Source organism: Schistocerca nitens, chromosome 1, assembly GCF_023898315.1.
Source record: "Schistocerca nitens isolate TAMUIC-IGC-003100 chromosome 1, iqSchNite1.1, whole genome shotgun sequence".
Taxonomy (NCBI): domain Eukaryota; kingdom Metazoa; phylum Arthropoda; class Insecta; order Orthoptera; family Acrididae; genus Schistocerca; species Schistocerca nitens.
Window position 1 is genome coordinate 1,232,993,962 of NC_064614.1, and position 18,732 is coordinate 1,233,012,693.

Here is an 18,732-nt window from a genome sequence, read left to right on the forward strand (position 1 = left end):
GAATAGTATCGCGCGACGGGAATTTCAGACTGAAAATATTCAATGTACCCCAATTTTTGCATAAACGGAATTTTATGGATTTTTTTACCGATCATGTGATAGATGCTCATTTTTTGGTCCGCATTGATACTTGATTAGAGCTGCAGGCAACCCGTAGGACGCTGGTTGGACACCTCTGCTCTGCAGCTTAAAGGCTACAGTTTCCGAGCCAACTTTGCCAACGAAATGTTAGATTTTCTGGGTCGTGTCGCCTTCAGTGATGACTGTACCTTTCACCTAAGAGGACATGTGAACACACCATTGTGAGCATTTCTGGGTTAACAAACCCCCACGAAATGGCAGTGTCGCGATTCCCATAAACTGAATGTTTTTTGAGCTATTTCCCAGCGGAAAGTTTAGCGTCCTTTCTTTTGCGGTGAAACAACTGTAACTGGTGTTTCTTATCTTGGCGTGCTAGAATTATGGCTCTTTCCTTAGTTGGATGAAGCTGAACCACACGACTTTATATAGGAGCAAGATGGTGCACCGTCGCACTGGCATAATTTAGTACGCGACTGGTTAAACGACGTTGTACCCGACTGCTGCATTAGCCGCAAGGGGCCGGTTGACAAAGCTTCTTTTGCGTGATATCCACGTTCACACACGATCTGACGCCATGCGAGTTTTGGCTCTGGGGGTTCATAAAGGATAATGCGTATATGCCTCAGGCACTAGCTGATCTATCCGACTTCAGGTACAGCACTGTTGCGACGATTACAGTTCCGCACTGTCGCCTGATAAACAAAGTAAGATCCTACGGAATATCAGACCAGCTGTGTGGCTGGATTGAAGAGTTTTTAGCAAACAGAACACAGCATGTTGTTATCAATGGAGAGACGTCTACAGGCGTTAAAGTAACCTCTGGCGTGCCACAGGGGAGTGTTATGGGACCATTGCTTTCCACAATATAAATAAATGACCTAGCAGATAGTGTCGGAAGTTCCATGCGGCTTTTCGCGGATGATGCTGTAGTATACAGAGAAGTTGCAGCATTAGAAAATTGTAGCGAAATGCAGGAAGATCTGCAGCGGATAGGCACTTGGTGCAGGGAGTGGCAACTGTCCCTTAACATAGACAAATGTAATGTATTGCGAATACATAGAAAGAAGGATCCTTTATTGTATGATTATATGATAGCGGAACAAACACTGGTAGCAGTTACTTCTGTAAAATATCTGGGAGTATGCGTGCGGAACGATTGGAAGTGGAATGATCATATTAAATTAATTGTTGGTAAGGCGGGTACCAGGTTGAGATTCATTGGGAGAGTGCTTAGAAAATGTAGTCCATCAACAAAGGAGGTGGCTTTCAAAACACTCGTTCGACCTATACTTGAGTATTGCTCATCAGTGTGGGATCCGTACCAGATCGGGTTGACGGAGGAGATAGAGAAGATCCAAAGAAGAGCGGCGCATTTCGTCACAGTGGTAACCGTGATAGCGTTACGGAGATGTTTAATAAACTCAAGTGGCAGCCTCTGCAAGAGAGGCGCTCTGCATCGCGGTGTAGCTTGCTCGCCAGGTTTCGAGAGGGTGCGTTTCTGGATGAGGTATCGAATATATTGCTTCCCCCTACTTATACCTCCCGAGGAGATCACGAATGTAAAATTAGAGAGATTAGAGCGCGCCCGGAGGCTTTCAGACAGTCGTTCTTCCCGCGAACCATACGCGACTGGAACAGGAAAGGGAGGTAATGACAGTGGCACGTAAAGTACCCTCCGCCACACACCGTTGGGTGGCTTGCGGAGTATAAATGTAGATGTAGATGTAGATGTAGATTACTTCAGACAAACTGATCACGGTTCGAGAAGAGCCTATCGACTCTGTATGTGACGAATGGTGCTCACATTGAACACTTGTAAGAAAAACTGAGATGCTCTTCCATTTAATGCACTATTTATAATAGTAAGTTCAATGTAGTAACCGCTACAAAGCCTTGAAACTCGCATATTCGTTTTGAAGCATCCACACTCCCATTACGTAATGCTCCAGTGAGGACCCTAAAGGCAGGATTACACCAAGGCGCACACATAAGTATTTAAGCAGTGATTCTTCCCCAAGTGATGTTAAGTAGACTGAACATTAATACGTGGTAGTATGGGGCGTACGCTCTGCAGTGCTCTTCCCAGTGGTTTACAAAGTACGGATGAAGATAAAGTCTATGCTTACAACCGACGGTAGGATTACAATATGGTACATAAGTAGCGAAACAGACTTGGGCAAAACTGGTGCAAAACTGGGACTTTACTTCTGAGGTCATCAGTCCCCTAGAACTTAGAACTACTTAAACCTAACTAACCTAAGGACATCACACACATCCATGCCCGAGGCAGGATTCGAACCTGCGACCGTAGCGGTCGCGCGGTTCCAGACTGTAGCGCCTAGAACCGCTCGGCCACTTCGGCCGGCAAAACGTGGACTTGTATGATCGCGGCAAAGTATAAAGCAACGTGCCAGGGAATTTCGCACGGCCTCCTTGCGCCCAAAGAGAGAGCGCACACACTTGGCGACTGTGGCAGTTGCAGTTTAGCCAGTGCAAGTTCTGACTACTAGTTCCCATGGACTAAGCCGTTGAAATGGCTCGGGAAGCGGCCATACCTGGTAACTCAACTGGCCATCGAATAGGGCCACCAATAACAATCCATCTCTGGCCAAATTGTGCTTCAAGGCGATGACCAACGTAACATATTTGGGAGTCCCATCAAGCCACGTCATTTGCATCTGAACAGAAAGGGGTACGGAGCTTATGTAAAAAATAAAATAAAAAATCAGTCTCCGTTGAGGCCAAAGGCAAAAGAATCTACCGGTCTGCCTGAATCTGGGACTTCCCAGAGCTGGTACGGTGAGGGCTTAGAGCGTGCGCTCACCTGGTGGTTGCAGTGCTGCTGGCCTACGGACTGCCGAGGGACGCGGCGACTGCGGTGCTAGCAGCAGAGCCACTGGCGCGAGCGGCCAGTCTTCGGACGCAGACGCCGCTCCGGCAGGCCGAGGACCGAATTAGCCGGCGACAATGGCGGCAGCACATGTGGGCCACTCGGCACCCCACACCAACTCCGCGCACAACACAGGGCAGCCCCGCGCCACGGCCGATAGCTCCGCACGCCGCTCCACGCCGCCGTTGCCGCTGCCGCGCTCGCTAGCTCAACCCACCGCCTTCTCGAAATATGACGCCTCGGGCCGCCGGAAAAAAGCCCGGAGAAATAAACGCACAGGGTCGAGGGGCGCCCAGCGCGCGCGGCGGGGGGAACCCGCGCCGGTATTTATAGCGTTTTTGGCACCGGCGGACGACCTTCATTGCGAAATCTGGCCATAAATGGGCGCCACGGACGGTTGCCAGAAACGTTTCCGGAGGACAATGGCACTTCCTGTGATGCCGAAACGTAAAGCTGACGGTCTCGACTATTGCTTCAGTGCATTAGGTTCTTCCTCGTTTTGTTGCTTTGTCCCCGCAAGGTTCTGACATTCTCTACTTATAGGCATAAGTAGTGAAAAATCAACTGGTCAATTAAATAGTTAGCGCCACAAACTGACATAAAAAATTACTTTTTTTAGTACGGGTCCACAGACTTCATACATTTTTTAAAGGATTTCCTTTTTCTTGCAGCTGTCAGAATTTTGTTTTAAGAACGCAGTTTCGGCATTACGCCATTTTCAAACATCTACAAAACATACAGTCGGTTCCACATGAAAGTGTACGCCGTTATCTGCATGAAATAAAAGACACTATTATAAACATAGGTTTACATGAAAATAAATGTTATTACTAATGGCACAACTACCTAATAGTTAATCCAACCCAAGTTTCCAACCTCTAATATCGTTTGACCGCAATGAATATCTTTGACGTTCTAAGAATTTTAGCCGGAGCTTCATATGAAAGTGTTGTTCCCTTTGGATGATTTACAGGGAACACTGCCTCGTGAAGATTCAGATATTTTGCACTCATTTTTAACTGCAACCGACAAACAATTCAACTCTCTCACTGTTTATCTACACATTGTGCAAAAGCACATTGATTACAGATTCGAGACCACTACCAGAGATGTCGCTGCGGACATTACATTTAATATTATGGCGTGCACTTTCCGGTGGAACTGACTGTAATACAATATAAAAAAGAACAAGAAGGTCGCCAAATAATAAGTCGCTTGTCAGCAAATATGTTCTCGAGCTGGCCCTGATCTGAGAAAAATATCTTCCGTAATAAAATTGATGGACTGTATGGATTACAAGGAAGGGAAATCTACACCAGGAAAATGAAAGACTAATGTAGTCAGTTAGAAGAAGAAGTGCAGAATTTTATGGGCATCTGTTAAGGATGGATGGGAAGAGACTGACAAACAGATTTTTAAGATACTTGAGAGCAGACCTGAAGTTATTGACAAATGGTTCATGGAAATGAGAAAGGATCTTGAAAAGGCTGAATTAAATCAAGGTGACATGGCAGATCGGACAAAATACAGGTCAGCAGACGACACGTTTCAAGGTTTTCGTAAAGATCAGAAACTGAGCAGAGGATAGACAAAGAAAAAAAGACAGGACGTCAGAGAAAGAGTGTAAATATTTTGGGCTGTGAAGAAGGCTAGGAGTAATGTGTGTTACCTAACATGGTCTTCAATTGCCTTCACCTAAATAAAAAAATGTGTCGTGTCTTTACCAACCACAGGAGTCTATTTTGTTACCATATTGTTATAAAAAAGTAAAAAACATTTACAAAAAAATACGATACATTGTGAAGGAGCGTGTGATGTCCAGTTTTGTGAGTATAGCGTTTCACTCCACAATGAATTTACATGGATATTCGTCGTCCGTCTATGCCATTTGGTGATGATTTGGTGGCTAATTCCACGTTACAGGCTGTTAAAAGTGAAGAGACGAAACTCGTCCGATGTAGTTTCGTGCACAGTTCTCGAAGCTACAGTATCGACCGAGTAGAACACTGGGCACTCCGCATACTCCTTACACTGAAATATTACCCATAGCAAATTTGAGTACTATTAATAATCTTCACAAATGTTAATTTCTAGTTGCATCCGCTTACAAATTACGTAAATATGTTCACACAGATTCGCCGCTAATCATTGGAAATACAATACAGTGTGTCAACTGCATCGTAATACCGTTGTTGAGAGGCAAACAGAATAGATCGGAAATATGTGAATTGATTATCTGTTTAACTCAAGTGTTTCATACAGCTTGCCGAAGCTTATTGATCAATGTCATACTAATGAACTTGCATAAAATCGGTAGCGAAACTATTTTACAGCATCGAGCTAGTTCGAAAATGTTTACAAGATGTCTTCACTTCCATTAAGGTCACTTTTTACAACTGCAGTGGAGTAGCCTACTTATCGGTGATACAACAGACACTGTGTTCATAGGAAATAATTTCAGCAACGTGCTCCAGTACTGCAGGGTATCCTATCATACATTTAGATCATATGGAACGTCGATCCCCATAATTAGGAACATATTCTTCGAAGACGAAATGTAATATTCATGTAGTCTTCCGGTCACGCTACTATTTTATGTATCAATGTACGGATGAAATGTTCCTGAGAAACATGAATCGTTCAGCAAATGCATCTCACCTGAAATAATTGCTGAAAACTCTTTGAATACTGTATTTCAGTCGATTATTCTTCGACTCTGTTTGTCGACTGGATTCTATTTCCCTAAATCACACAAGTTTGATTATTCATTCTGACCGTAAATCGGCCAGGTTCCAGTTACACGTAAAGTTCGATTGGTTTACTCACTGGGAACCAATTTAATTTGCTCCAGATATCAGTTTTTAAGGTTTCACCATCGTTAAGAATTATACATTTATGCTGTTATTTCACCTGCCTATTGTGAGTAATGAGACAGTTATGCCATCTTTTGCGTCTTATTTGGACTAAACGCTTTTTGCTTTATTTACAACAACTTCTGTGATTATTATTTTTTTGTTCCTACATTATTATAAGGCACTTGTTCGACCAGTTCTTGAGTATAGTTCATCAATATGGGATCCTTACCAGGTACGACTGATAGAAGAGATGGAGAAGATCCAACGGAGAACAACGCGTTTAATCACGGCATCGTTTAGCCGGCGCGAGAGCGCTGCAGAGATGCCCAACGAACTTCAGTGGCAGACGTTACAAGAGAGGCATTGTGTATCACGGAGAGGTTTACTAATGAAATTTCGGGAGAGCACTTTCCTGTAGAGTCGAGCAACATTTTACTTTCTCATAGATCTTGCGAAATGACAAAGGCGAGAAAATTTGAGAAATTACAGCTAATATAGAGGCTTACAGACAATCTTTCTTCTCATGCGCCATTCGCGTGTGTAACAGGGTAGGAGAGATAACTTAAGTGGTACCAAAAGTACCCTCTACCACACACCGGTTCAGAGAATGATATAGATGCAGATGCCTTCCTCTATACACAAACGATCGATTTTTAACACGCTTCGAAAACAAAGTACAGTACTCGAGATGAATGTGGATATGTAAAACATGCAAACGAGAAAATATAGTGTAAGTTCGGTGTGTAACAAATCGAACGACTGTGTATAAAAGAACGCGTGGAAATAATGTAAAAACAAAAACTGATCACTGAAGATACGTTAAATAAACCGAAACGCATGTATGCCAGATAAGACTTTATACAGTCGCAAAAGACAGCATAACTCCCACATTACTTGTTAAACTGCGACAGCGGAATAGGGAATTCAAAAACCAAAAGGGCAATACGTACTTGCTGTTGCATTTGTGAATTATGGGCGAAAGAGACGCAAAACAATCATTTCACTTCGCAAAAGTATTCATCTGCCCTACTGATAAAATGAAGCAAATACATGCTCAATTGTTTAGAGTCACTCGAGTCATTCGAGAGTTTGAAATGATCGATTTCTTCCGTTGGTTTGTCGCATAAAGTGCTTGTCGGATTCAGTATCTGCGATGTTTCATTGTTTACTAAAAATGGCTCTGAGCACTATGGGACTTAACATCTATGGTCATCAGTCCCCTAGAACTTAGAACTACTTAAACCTAACTAACCTAAGGACATCACACAACACCCAGTCATCACGAGGCAGAGAAAATCCTTGACCCCGCCGGAAATCGAACCCGGGAACCCGGGCGCGGGAAGCGAGAACGCTACCGCACGACCACGCATTGTTTATGTGGAATGTGGATTAAAAAACTGCACGGTACGCCAATGGTACCAGTGATTTTAATTCCTGCCTAATTGATTGGAAAATAAAAAAAGTGATAAATTGCTTCTTCTGAACCGTCGACGAACGTGAAAATACGATACGAATTTGTGAGCCGTCTTATGAAGCATCGAACACCAAAGTTTCTGCCCTATAATGTTTAACTGGAGATGGTTTTCTTTGTTATACAACGGCTACACGCGTGATGCACGTGGACACTGAACTTAACCGGAACTGAGACGTAGAATTGTGCCTTCTTGGCTACGTTACAGCAACAGCTGCATGACACTACTTTGCAATCCAGGAGCACGTCCATACGACGCACGAGTTGTTGATGTTGACACTTCTCCGCCAATAGGGGGAACTTGGCTCGCTGACTAGGTCAACGAACACGGGAGGAGTGATTTGGCTGCTGTTGAGGCCGCATATCACGTGACTGTATTGGGCTACTGCCTGAGCTCACCAGCAGCTGACCATTTTCGTAGGAAATGGTAATTTGTGAGTTTCTAATTTGTGCCAGTCTCAAGGATGTCTCCTGCTCACATTATACGTTCTCACCCGAACGAATATGAAATAAATATTGCATTTCTGCCTGTGGAATGTTCCGTACAAATCATCATCACCCAGTGCTGCCATTTTCTACTGAGACATATTTCTTATTCCTGTTGATTTACTCTCCTTACGATCCATCATATTTATTCAGGGGGATTACAGAATTGTTTGATTCCCCCCATCTGCGTTGACCCCTGACGTCATCAATATGGCGGAAATGGCTATTCTAAGGGTCTCCAACATGGCGCCTTTCACGTCACTACATACACATGGCAACAAACACGAAAATACATATAAATAATACAATCAAACTAACGGGTCAACCGCGGGAAATTGGGGATTTTAGGGAGAGGACAAGCTAAATATAATAGAAAAAAACACACCACAATCCCAAAACACAACATGGCGAAAAAAAAAAAGAAAAAAAGAAAAAAAAAAGATTACAACATTCCGCTAGACCAACAAAATCTGCAGGAATCGAACACTTCCCTTGACCTATATACGTCAACCGCAGGTGACGACACTAATACCTACAACTAAAACTATGGGAACTGGAATCGGACATTTCCTTGACCTACACAGATCAACCACAGATGACAATACCAAAACACCAACATCTACAACTACAAAACATAAAACCACAACCTCAAAATTCCACAAATCAAACAGCCCTACATAAATTAAAACACGTTCAATACACCATAAATATACAAAACATTGCAACTCGAGAAGAACAACAACAACAAAATTACTTATCACCAGCAAATTCCGGTGCTTCAAACTACATCAGCCACCCCAAACACTCCTCCCTCCCTCCCTCCCCCCCCCCAGATACACACACACACACACACACACACACACACACACACACACACACACATTAAATGTGCATCACACTACAAACAACAAACCATTAACACCTATTGAAAACGCCAAACACATAAAAAAAACTCACTAAAAAAAACTTCCAAACCTTATGTCTGGAATTACAAACATAGTCGCCAACAAATTCACACCTCCAACACCAAGACTCAAATAAACCCACTACAACACATTATACTCAGCACATACACACACACACACTACCAGAGGGCACCATGAAACACGACACCTACAACAAACCAACTCATAAACACTGTGCCTTAATGACGTCACACACCACAACACCCTTACATCACAGGTCAAAGCAGACGGGTGGAATCGGACGCTTCCATTGACTCACCAATTCTTCAAAAATTATTCACACATTCCTTCACTTGGCATTTTCTTTGTTTTCCATTGGTGTTTTTGGCCTTTCTTTGTAAGTTTCTGATCATTTGTGCTTCTGTTCTTTTAAAGATACCAAACTTTCATCCTTCCTTCTGTAAACATCTTATTGTCCTGATTCACACATCTGTTGCTTGCATACAGCACTTCAGACAAACGAGAACATCAGCTTTCCACATCTCATAAATTCTAGCACACTATTCCATCTGTGAGCATTGACCAAAGCCATCATACTGCTCACGAAGACGCAACATATGCAAGATTCCCAAATGGTGACCAATACTTGTAAACACACAAAAATACTTTAAATAAATCCTTAAAAAAATTACTCTTAACACCTAATGGGAGATCATGAAAAACAACGAAACATGGAATTGGCAACTAGAATTGAGCTGAGCACACAGAGCTATACCAAACTAATTAAATCCTAAAAGAAAACGCAGTACACACCTAATGAGAAACCACAAAAAATTACGAAATATGGACCCATAACTTGAATTTATTGAGCCATGTTGCTAAAGTACACAGAGAGATACCGAAAAAACCATCAAAAAAATTGTGCCACATTGGGAAAAGATGGCCAAATATTTATGAGAACCAAGTTTCTACATATGATTGCTAATTGTTTCTCTTGTAGAAATTTAAGCTGCACTCTTTAAGTTCCTGCCTAACCACACCCTCAGAAATTGTGACATCTCCGAAATAAACAGCGTAGTTTATGATAGCTATTAAGGCAATCAAAGATGACATTTCGTAACAAGCTGTTTACATTCTTCGCATCGTGCGACACACATGATGCCACATGTGATGTCGTGGTTCAAAGCCGAGAACTGGAATCGCACACTAGAACTGACCCTTCACATCTAGTGAAGTCCCTACCCAAAAAAATAGTGGTTTACACCTGCACGATTTCATTACACCAGCATTGTCACTGGAGAGTTCTCTTGATCAATTGCATTTGTCATAGAGGAAACAGGTAAAGGTAGTTCTTAAAAACTGTGTGCCTTACCTGTGTCAACATTTTTGGAAACTGGGATCTCTGTTGGACAAAGTGTAGGTGTGGAATTAACTGTGGCCATGTGGAAGGAACTATCCCCACTTTCACCTATAGGGATATATCGCAAAATTTAAGTCAGGAGGAACATCTGAATCCAACCTCCAAAAAATGAGGCTGCAAACTTTGTTCTGTTCCTGATACTACTTTTTAAGTGATTTAACACTTACCTTTTCCATTTTACCCACACACTTAATATTTTCATTTCTCCTCCTCTGATACTGCTAAAGAAGAGCTGCTGAATAAATATTAGTTCTAGGGCTCGTGCTACTTATCTTGTCATGAGTTTCACTTTGCTTGTTTGCTATTTGTGGTAACTGAACCATCATATTTAACTCATGACATAATGATGATGAGGTGTATGACATCACATTCGCATGGTGTATTTATAAGCAGATGCAAGGCATTTTGAAGTATGTGTTATTTTATGTAGTGCCGTCTCTGCCTAAAGTGCACTTCGGTGTCAGTAGCTCTTCCGCAGCATGCTGCTGTTGGCAGTTCGTTACCATTGGTCATAGCCAAATGGTTGACAGTATCAGTAGTCAATGAGAACAGTTGAATCTAATGACTTGTTTGGGTGACAGATACAAACTGATTACTTTTATTTTTGACACTGACATCACGAGACCAATGATTATTGATCTAGCTATTATGGTTTGTAAGGTTCATTATTGGTTTTCGTATTTATTTCTTTTATTATATGTATCTCAGATGTGACAGAAGTTCTAGGAATACTGTTTTGTAATTTTTGGCAAAAACAGTGAATGGGGCTGAGGAACGTTGGCTGTGGTGACGGACTGATCTGTATCTTAGCTAGATGCTCAGTTCAAAAACTTTCTGCAGTATTTTCAGAATGTCTTGATTTCTGAGGTGGTGATTAAGCAGGAACCTAAGACTATAATTTCAAGTTTACAGAATATTCCGTTTTATATGGCAGTATTTTGTACAATATATTCCATTTGCCACCACATAACTTGATATGAGCACTTGATATCTTGATGCCATTTATTGAACACTATTTTCTCATTGGTTCTGCTATATTGTCTAATCATCTGACTCATGATTTGTCATGTTCACTTGCCATCAGTCAACATGCAAAAAGTTACCAACTGCAACATGCAGTGGGGGAGCTGCTGACACCGTAAGTGCACCTTAACCATTGTGTTTCTTGGGTGTTTATTCGATATGTAGAAGATTATTAAGGAGAACAGTCACATGTTGGACAAAGAAATTTGTGCAGGACATCTAACATACATTTTCTTTAAAAGTCTGGATTGTTGAATGACTATGCGAAAAGCCATGGATGTGGGACAGAAATGAAAATGGTTTGGGTGGCTACATCCTGTACCAGCCATGGATTTATGGAGTGGTACTGGGAAGGCATTTGGAGGTTTATTTGCAGTGGATTGATCTGAAAGGTCAAGGCACACCTTCTATGATATTGAAACAAATACTAACAAAGAGATAGAGGGGCTGGCCAGTACTTACCTCAGCTCAGTACAGCCAATAGATAACACAAAACAGAACAGAAAATTTACATTCCTAGCTTTCGGAACTTTGTTCCTTCATCAGGGAGGAGAGAGGGGAAAAAAGGGAAGAAGGGAAAGTGGATTTAGTTACTCACAACCTAGGTTATAAAGCAACAGGGAAAGGGAAACAGGGAGGGTAGCAAGGATGGAGGCATGGTTGTAAGAGGGAATGATATTATGTTGACCCCCGTCTCCCAAATTTTGTTATATGGTTAGTGAACACCCGTGAAATGAATTTAATTAGACAGGTTAGTTAAAGATAATGATACCAATTTTAGATTGAGTTTGACTTTATTCTTCATTTTAGTTTATATTGCACCAAATGACTTTACTTGCCTTTTCTTTTAGTGACACCTGTGTTAGATAGAGGATCAATTAGAAATTATCAACTTGTCTGTGACACTCAGAAATTGCTGCTTCATGGCTTTATTTGGAGAACATGTAGAACACATAATCACTATTTAATAATCATCCCAGAAAGGACCTAGCAAAAGTGCCTTGGATATCTCATACCAGTGATTGGTTTTACACAGGTATTCTAATTTTCTGAGTCAAATGCTGTATGTTTTTGTCCAGATATGACAATAGAAAAGTGGTGACTGACTTTTTAAAGTGGACTGAGAGGAATACATGAAGATGAGCATGGGTAATAGTGGCATGTTTATTGGCCTGAGGTCAGCTTTCCTAATGGACTGGAGCTAGTGCAAGGCATACAGCTGCAAGTTTATGGTTCTGCACTGACCAGTGAGGAACTTTATACAACAGGGACCAACCAAAGGAGGCAGTGCAGTTGTTATGACACTGGATGTATGCAGAAGACAGGGCTTGCTCTGTCTGGCCATCATGATTTAGGTTTTCCACGATTTTTGTAAGTTACTTCAGGCAAGTTTGGTATAGGTCCTTCACCAAGGCCACATCAAACCACATTACATGTTCTCATAAAGTATACTTACATACTACATGTATTTGTATATTTTTTGAGATATTAATTTTGATTGTATTATGATGGCAAATCCAACATCATCGTAAGATGATCTCTGGAAATACCATTTGAACCTATTAGTTGTGCTAAATTTTTGAACTAGTAGTAACAACTATCAAATTGTTAGAGTTAGTACTGACAAATATCAAAATAATGTTGAAGAGCTAATATGCCAAGAATTATCTAGAATTGTGGATAACCTTATGTTTGCTTGGGTCATCAGGTTTATATCTACTTGCTCGGTTATTAATACTTTTATTTAAAGAGGTCTTTCTGAATTTAATAATTATGATTAGCTGAAAGTAAGAGCTATTTTAAATATACTTTTTAACATATTTATATACCAGTAACTTCGTGAAATGATTAAATAAATATTTCTTAAAATATTTAATGTCATTTCTGATATAATTCTCATTCATAAGGATTATTGATTAGTGACAGAGAGAGAGAGAGAGAGAGAGACGTTAACATAATTTGACAGGACTCTAGTCTTTCCTACCTTTTGTGCTCGCTGCCGTTCAATCTGACTGACTAGGGCTGCACTCTGGGTGTGAGATTCTTTCATTAAGGGCTCCATTCCCTGCATTATTACTTGCGCTCCCAGAAACTTATTCAGCAAGGAACGTGCCTCAATATCTTCCTCTGTGTCATCTTCTTGTGCACCTGTTATGGAATAAATATCCATATTTATAAAAAAATCAGAGTATAGGCAATGTTACAATACAATATATAAATAATATTAAAATAATTCTACCTAAGAACACACCTTGACAAAATAGAAAGAGCTGCTATAGTACATAAGTCATCTTTTTGAAGAGGCTGATGAGGTTATGTGAAGTCAGACATGTTAATTATTACTCTAGATAACACACTTTTTTGCAAGTTTCACTTCTTGCTTTATGCAACCTAGGTCTTGCATTCCAAGCCCAGTTTCTAGTGTTACTCTTTCAGAGACATTATGCATTGCTTCTGATGTACTATGAAGGACAATATTTACAACTGCCAAAGAAATTAACTGGTAATTTAATTTCTAGTGCAGCAGCCAGAACTCATGCCAGTAGATCTTTACCTGTCTCTGGAGGAGTCTCGTCAATTAAACTTTGCTTTACTACCCTATTGCTACATTTCTGCATATCAGGATGTGCAACTCTAAGACTTTTCTCTTTCCTTCAGCATTACACAACTGAATAGAAACTGTTTTAGAACAGAAATTAGACGTTTCCAGATGTGGGTTCCTGTTCAAAATATTATGTACTCACTCCCCTCTAAAAGTCCTAGAAGTAAGTAACGGGAATTTCTGAACACCCTGTACAATCTTCCTGGAAACTCAATATTTAATGTCCTGTTAGGGAAATATGTTGTCAGATTTGCAGTCTGCTCCTGTATGACGATGAGTGGCTTGTAGACAAGCCATTACTTAAAAGAAGTGGACTATTCATGTGTTTAACAGTAAATCAGTATAGGTGTGTGTGTGTGTGCGTGTTTCTCAGTAAATCGTTTTCCTCATTCACATATTAAATATGTCAATGCAGTCGATGACAGCAATCTAAAGAGGGTAGCCTATTGAGAGTGGCTTATTTTTTTGTCTCTTGTGCGGTCCAGAAGGTGATGCTAGCATTTGTAGGTAGGTTTCAGACAGCCAAATGTTTATTTGTACCCATCTTCAATAGTTTCTCAGAAGCTCTTCACTTTAAATTAATGTAGCATCTGTTATTGAGTATTGGGGAGTTGGTTTGACATTACCACATGTAAAGTTCTTCACTATGTGTCACATGTTTATCTCTATCCTGTGGATGGCTGTCACAAATGCTTGAACTTTGTAACTTTTTATGCAAATGACAGAAAAAGGGAAGATAAAACTAAGTGCTGGAAAACAGCATACCACTGTTGAGAAGCATCACCGATCTGTCAGTCAAGATCACCATTAATATTGTTAGCTTTTCAGTTTATGAGACATTGGTGTTTTGAAATTTAGTCAAGCACATTTTTGTACAGCCTAGTGATCAACAAACGTACATCACCACCTCCCTTCTCATTACCAACAGTGTTCCGGGGACACAGTTCTTCTACTATCATGAATCAGATACATTATTACAACTTACACTAGCAACCTATTACCCTCTCAACACTAGCATGCATTATGGACACAATTATGGAGAATTGGAACAATGCAATTTCCATGTAAAGCAAAATTATGTTTAGGAAAAAAGTTTTTGTTGTTCATTAACACTGTAAGGACATTTTTAAGGAATTCTCCATAAAGACATCCTAGCAAATGGCTCCTAGCCTTTAATTTCTTGTAATTAGTTTATATGCAAGTTCTGATGAGCAAGGGAACTATAAATCCTTGCAACATAACTTTGATATTTAAACACTGCAGATAAGTAGTCTATAAAATAGATCTATTTGTATTTAGTCTCTATGAAATATCATGACAATTTTGACTGCAAACCAGGTTTACTTTCAGAGAAAGGAACTCGATTTGAGCATTCATTAGCTTGGTTGTGGAAAATTGTACAAAAATTTGTTGTAAACATCATCACATGTCCTTGCCACTTTTGCATCCAGTGGATCCAAATTGCATCTGACTGACCTTATAGTATAGAAATTAGAAGTCTGTTTTCTTGTAAGTTTAAGAAGGAAGAAAGATGAGGCTTTATCTTCTCTTTGATTAAGGATGTTGACAGAGTCCTTTTCAAAGGAACCATCTCAACTTAACAGCATGTTTTAATGGATTTTAGCAAACCTAAATATGGATGGCAGGAACAGGTATTTTAACTTGCTCCTCCTAAATACAACATATACTACAAATTGTGCACAACAACATACACTGAAACAATTTGTTTTGTTACAAGAATGTCACAAGTACTTCGAATTATCTATACAATAATCTAGTTTTTTCTTAGTTCTCATTGTTTAAGTGTACCATTTCTGTAAAGCTTTATCTGTTAACTACTATTCTGATTAACTAGTGCTTAGAACACTTAAAATCAATGATCCTGACATCTCTGAGAGCAGGTCAATAAGCTAAATAAATAATATTTGTAAGTTCTAATGGTACAAAGGAACTATATTAGGTGAATTACAACTTACCCTGTTCAGAGTTTCTCATTCGATTCAGTACATCATGTACATCGGTCACTTTAGACTGATTGTCAAGAAATGACCTATTGTCTTTGTCAGCCTTTGGTGTATTCTGATTACTGCCCGATGAGCTCACACGGACCTCTATTGTTGATGACTGTTTGACACCTGGTGAGCCTGACAGCAAGAAATCTTGTCTTCAGATTCTTTTAATGATTAAAAGTACAGTAATACTCAATTACAACTCAAAATTTAACCAGTTATAATCTGTTTTTAAATGTTAACAATGAATAAAATACTTCTTTAAGCATTTATCTATGGAACAGCTATAGATGGATTTCAGTGCTGTATGTAAAATGATGGGCAGCAGATCAAACTTTTGAATTCTGTCCATCATAACTGTTCTTCAAAGTCGGTAACAGTGTTATTATACAAGTCGTCAGGAGATGTATTAGCGCAACAGCAAAGCAGATGTCAGATGTTTGTACCTATACTCAGATGATATAATTTTTGAATCTGTCCTCATTTTATTGTTCTCATTAATTAATTTACATCTGCATTTTAATTGAAAGAAATCTCAGAAATATTGTTGTTTGTTGCAACAGTTAGTGCTCAAATTGGAGTGTTTGGGCTTTAACCAAATATACACTATTATTCTTTCTTCCCTGAGGAAGAAAGCAACAGTTCCAAAAGCTAGTTATAGTTTTTCCCAGTTTTTAAAATTGGTGTTAGTAGTACTTGGAGTTTTGTCTCCTGAAAGTAAGTACTTGCAAGCCATCTGCCTGTTGGTAATTTTACAGTTAATATTACAGTTCACACAGTATGGCACATGTAGAGTCAAATAGGTACCAAAGCACTTGAGAATTGGAACACATTTTTGAAATGTGCTTAAAACCCATTGCTTAAAAAGTAATCAACAAAATATATGGGACATTTGTACCATATCTCCGTCATTGAAATGTTGTGATGAAACTAATGGAAAAATTTCCTACAGATAATGCAATTATTAAAAAGCTGTTACAGAAAGAAAGAAAAAGCACTGAAAATGCAAAGTTAAGCTCAGCATTTGATGATGGGAGAAAGGTTACAAGAATTTTCTGGGAATCAATGAACCACACATATTACTTATTTAAAGACTATAGAAATATGGGATCCAGAACAGTCATACAGCAGATCAGCTTATATTTGACAGGATAGGAACAACATGTAATAACAACATCAACTTTAAGGTACTGTACAGTACTGGATCTTTGTCTGTTCCTATTGTGTATGTAAGCAGTGTACCATTCACTATCACTGTGTATCTAGTCTCATCCACAGATAATTTCTGATGAAAATGGGTTCATCAAAATTGACGGGAAAGAGTTTCCTCTGTAATCTTTTGATGGAAAATTGTCACTGCTTCATTACAGATCTACAAAGGGCAATTTTACGTATTGAATAGGAAAACTGTACATTTATCTGTATTCTGTGAGTGGTAGCAGAATTTTACCAAAGGGATTCCAAAAGCGCCATTTTTTATATAAGAGTAATTTTTTTTAAGAACTTGTCATGCCTCGAGAAATAAATTTGACAGGAAGTATGCAAAGCTTGTTGTCTGTTAAGCATTTGATAGTTATCCAGTCAGTATTTTTTGAAGGTAGGGTACTGTTATACATTAACATTAAGCTTATTTTGTTAGTATATCCAAAGCACATCATTTTATGTGATTAATACTAATATGGATGTAGGAAACCTTTGGGAACAACCATCTAATTGATCAGCAGAACCAACTCTTAAAAACATAGGGCTGAATCAAAATGGGCCTCATATTTCTGGTGTGGCATGCTATTGTGTCGCCAACACATGTGGCCTACAGAACTCATAACTCTGTGGCTGGATGTTGCACCAGACTGCAACCCATGTACTTCAAGAACCATAGTCTTTAAGAAGGTCCAAACACCTTATTGGCTAGATATTTCACCATTTTTCCTTCCTTCCAATGTAGAAAGGATATTTCTTCTGCATTTGGGTCCACTTGTAGTATACCCACAGTATAGTGTGATCATGTTCTTCATACACTACTACAATTGCTCTACCCTGTAAAACTGAATGAAGTCTCAGGAAGCCTCGACAGATCAAATGCAAACATAATGTTGAGGTTCAGATGTGCGAGAAGTGAAAGGGCTTTTCTTGTAGGAAATGGCAAATGGTGTAGGGCAACTACAATGCAGCTATGTCATTACTGCGGTGGGTGTTGGAACTGTCCGTTTCTGTACTCGCTAACAGCTGTACAAGGAAACAACAGAGAAAAAATTGGGTACTCTATTTCTGTAATGTCCTATAAAGGTTAACATCTCCTGTGTTTGCAAAACAATGCTGAAACTGCTGTCACAATGAGAAAATGGTATAACTTCTTGTGCATGACCTGTCTTCCAAACAATTTAATGTTTACTAAGGTCACAGTGTTTCCCCTGCATTCAGCAATGGTAAATTTGCAGTTGAATAAAATCGGAGACAGTAACTTCCATAAATATATGGAAATAATACAAATTAATGAAAAGTTTGCTGCAGATTCCAGAAGGAGGAAAATGCCCCCCATTGCCGATGCCCATGCTGTAGACTAAATCTTATTTCAGTAAAATATGTAAGTATGCAGTCTCATTTACAATAAAAAATGTTTCATTCTGAATCTGAGGTATCTCCAGATGTTACAAATAATATTGCACTAATGTGCATAAAACAGAGTAACATTTTTGTAAATTCTATTTTAAAGCAATTATGTGTCACTTTAAACTTGTCATGCCTTGTGTGTAACAAATCAGTAGTTCCAAAAATTTTTCACCTTGCTACAAATAAATCACATTTCACATTGGATTGCCATAACAAATGTAACATATAGTGAACTACACTATGGTACATATGGCACTGATCAACTTAAACTGATTCACACAATTTAAGAATGAGTTTATGAAATTACAGCTACCCTAGTTGAAAGAAATGGTAGCAGGAAATAGTTCATACAGACTTCAGCAATTTGTTTTATAATTGAT

General features: G+C 39.5%; 1 protein-coding gene across 1 annotated transcript in view; it reads right to left on the reverse strand.

The window, feature by feature from the left end:
• Positions 1-18,732, reverse strand: part of LOC126201522 (microtubule-associated protein futsch-like) — a 461,240-nt gene that overhangs the window by 75,453 nt on the left and 367,055 nt on the right. Inside the window, exons 13-14 of the mRNA XM_049936792.1 lie at positions 15,710-15,877; positions 13,116-13,279 (exon numbers count right to left, since the gene is read on the reverse strand). Coding sequence (XP_049792749.1) covers positions 13,116-13,279; positions 15,710-15,877 — 332 coding nt within the window. The remainder of the gene's footprint in view (positions 1-13,115; positions 13,280-15,709; positions 15,878-18,732) is intronic.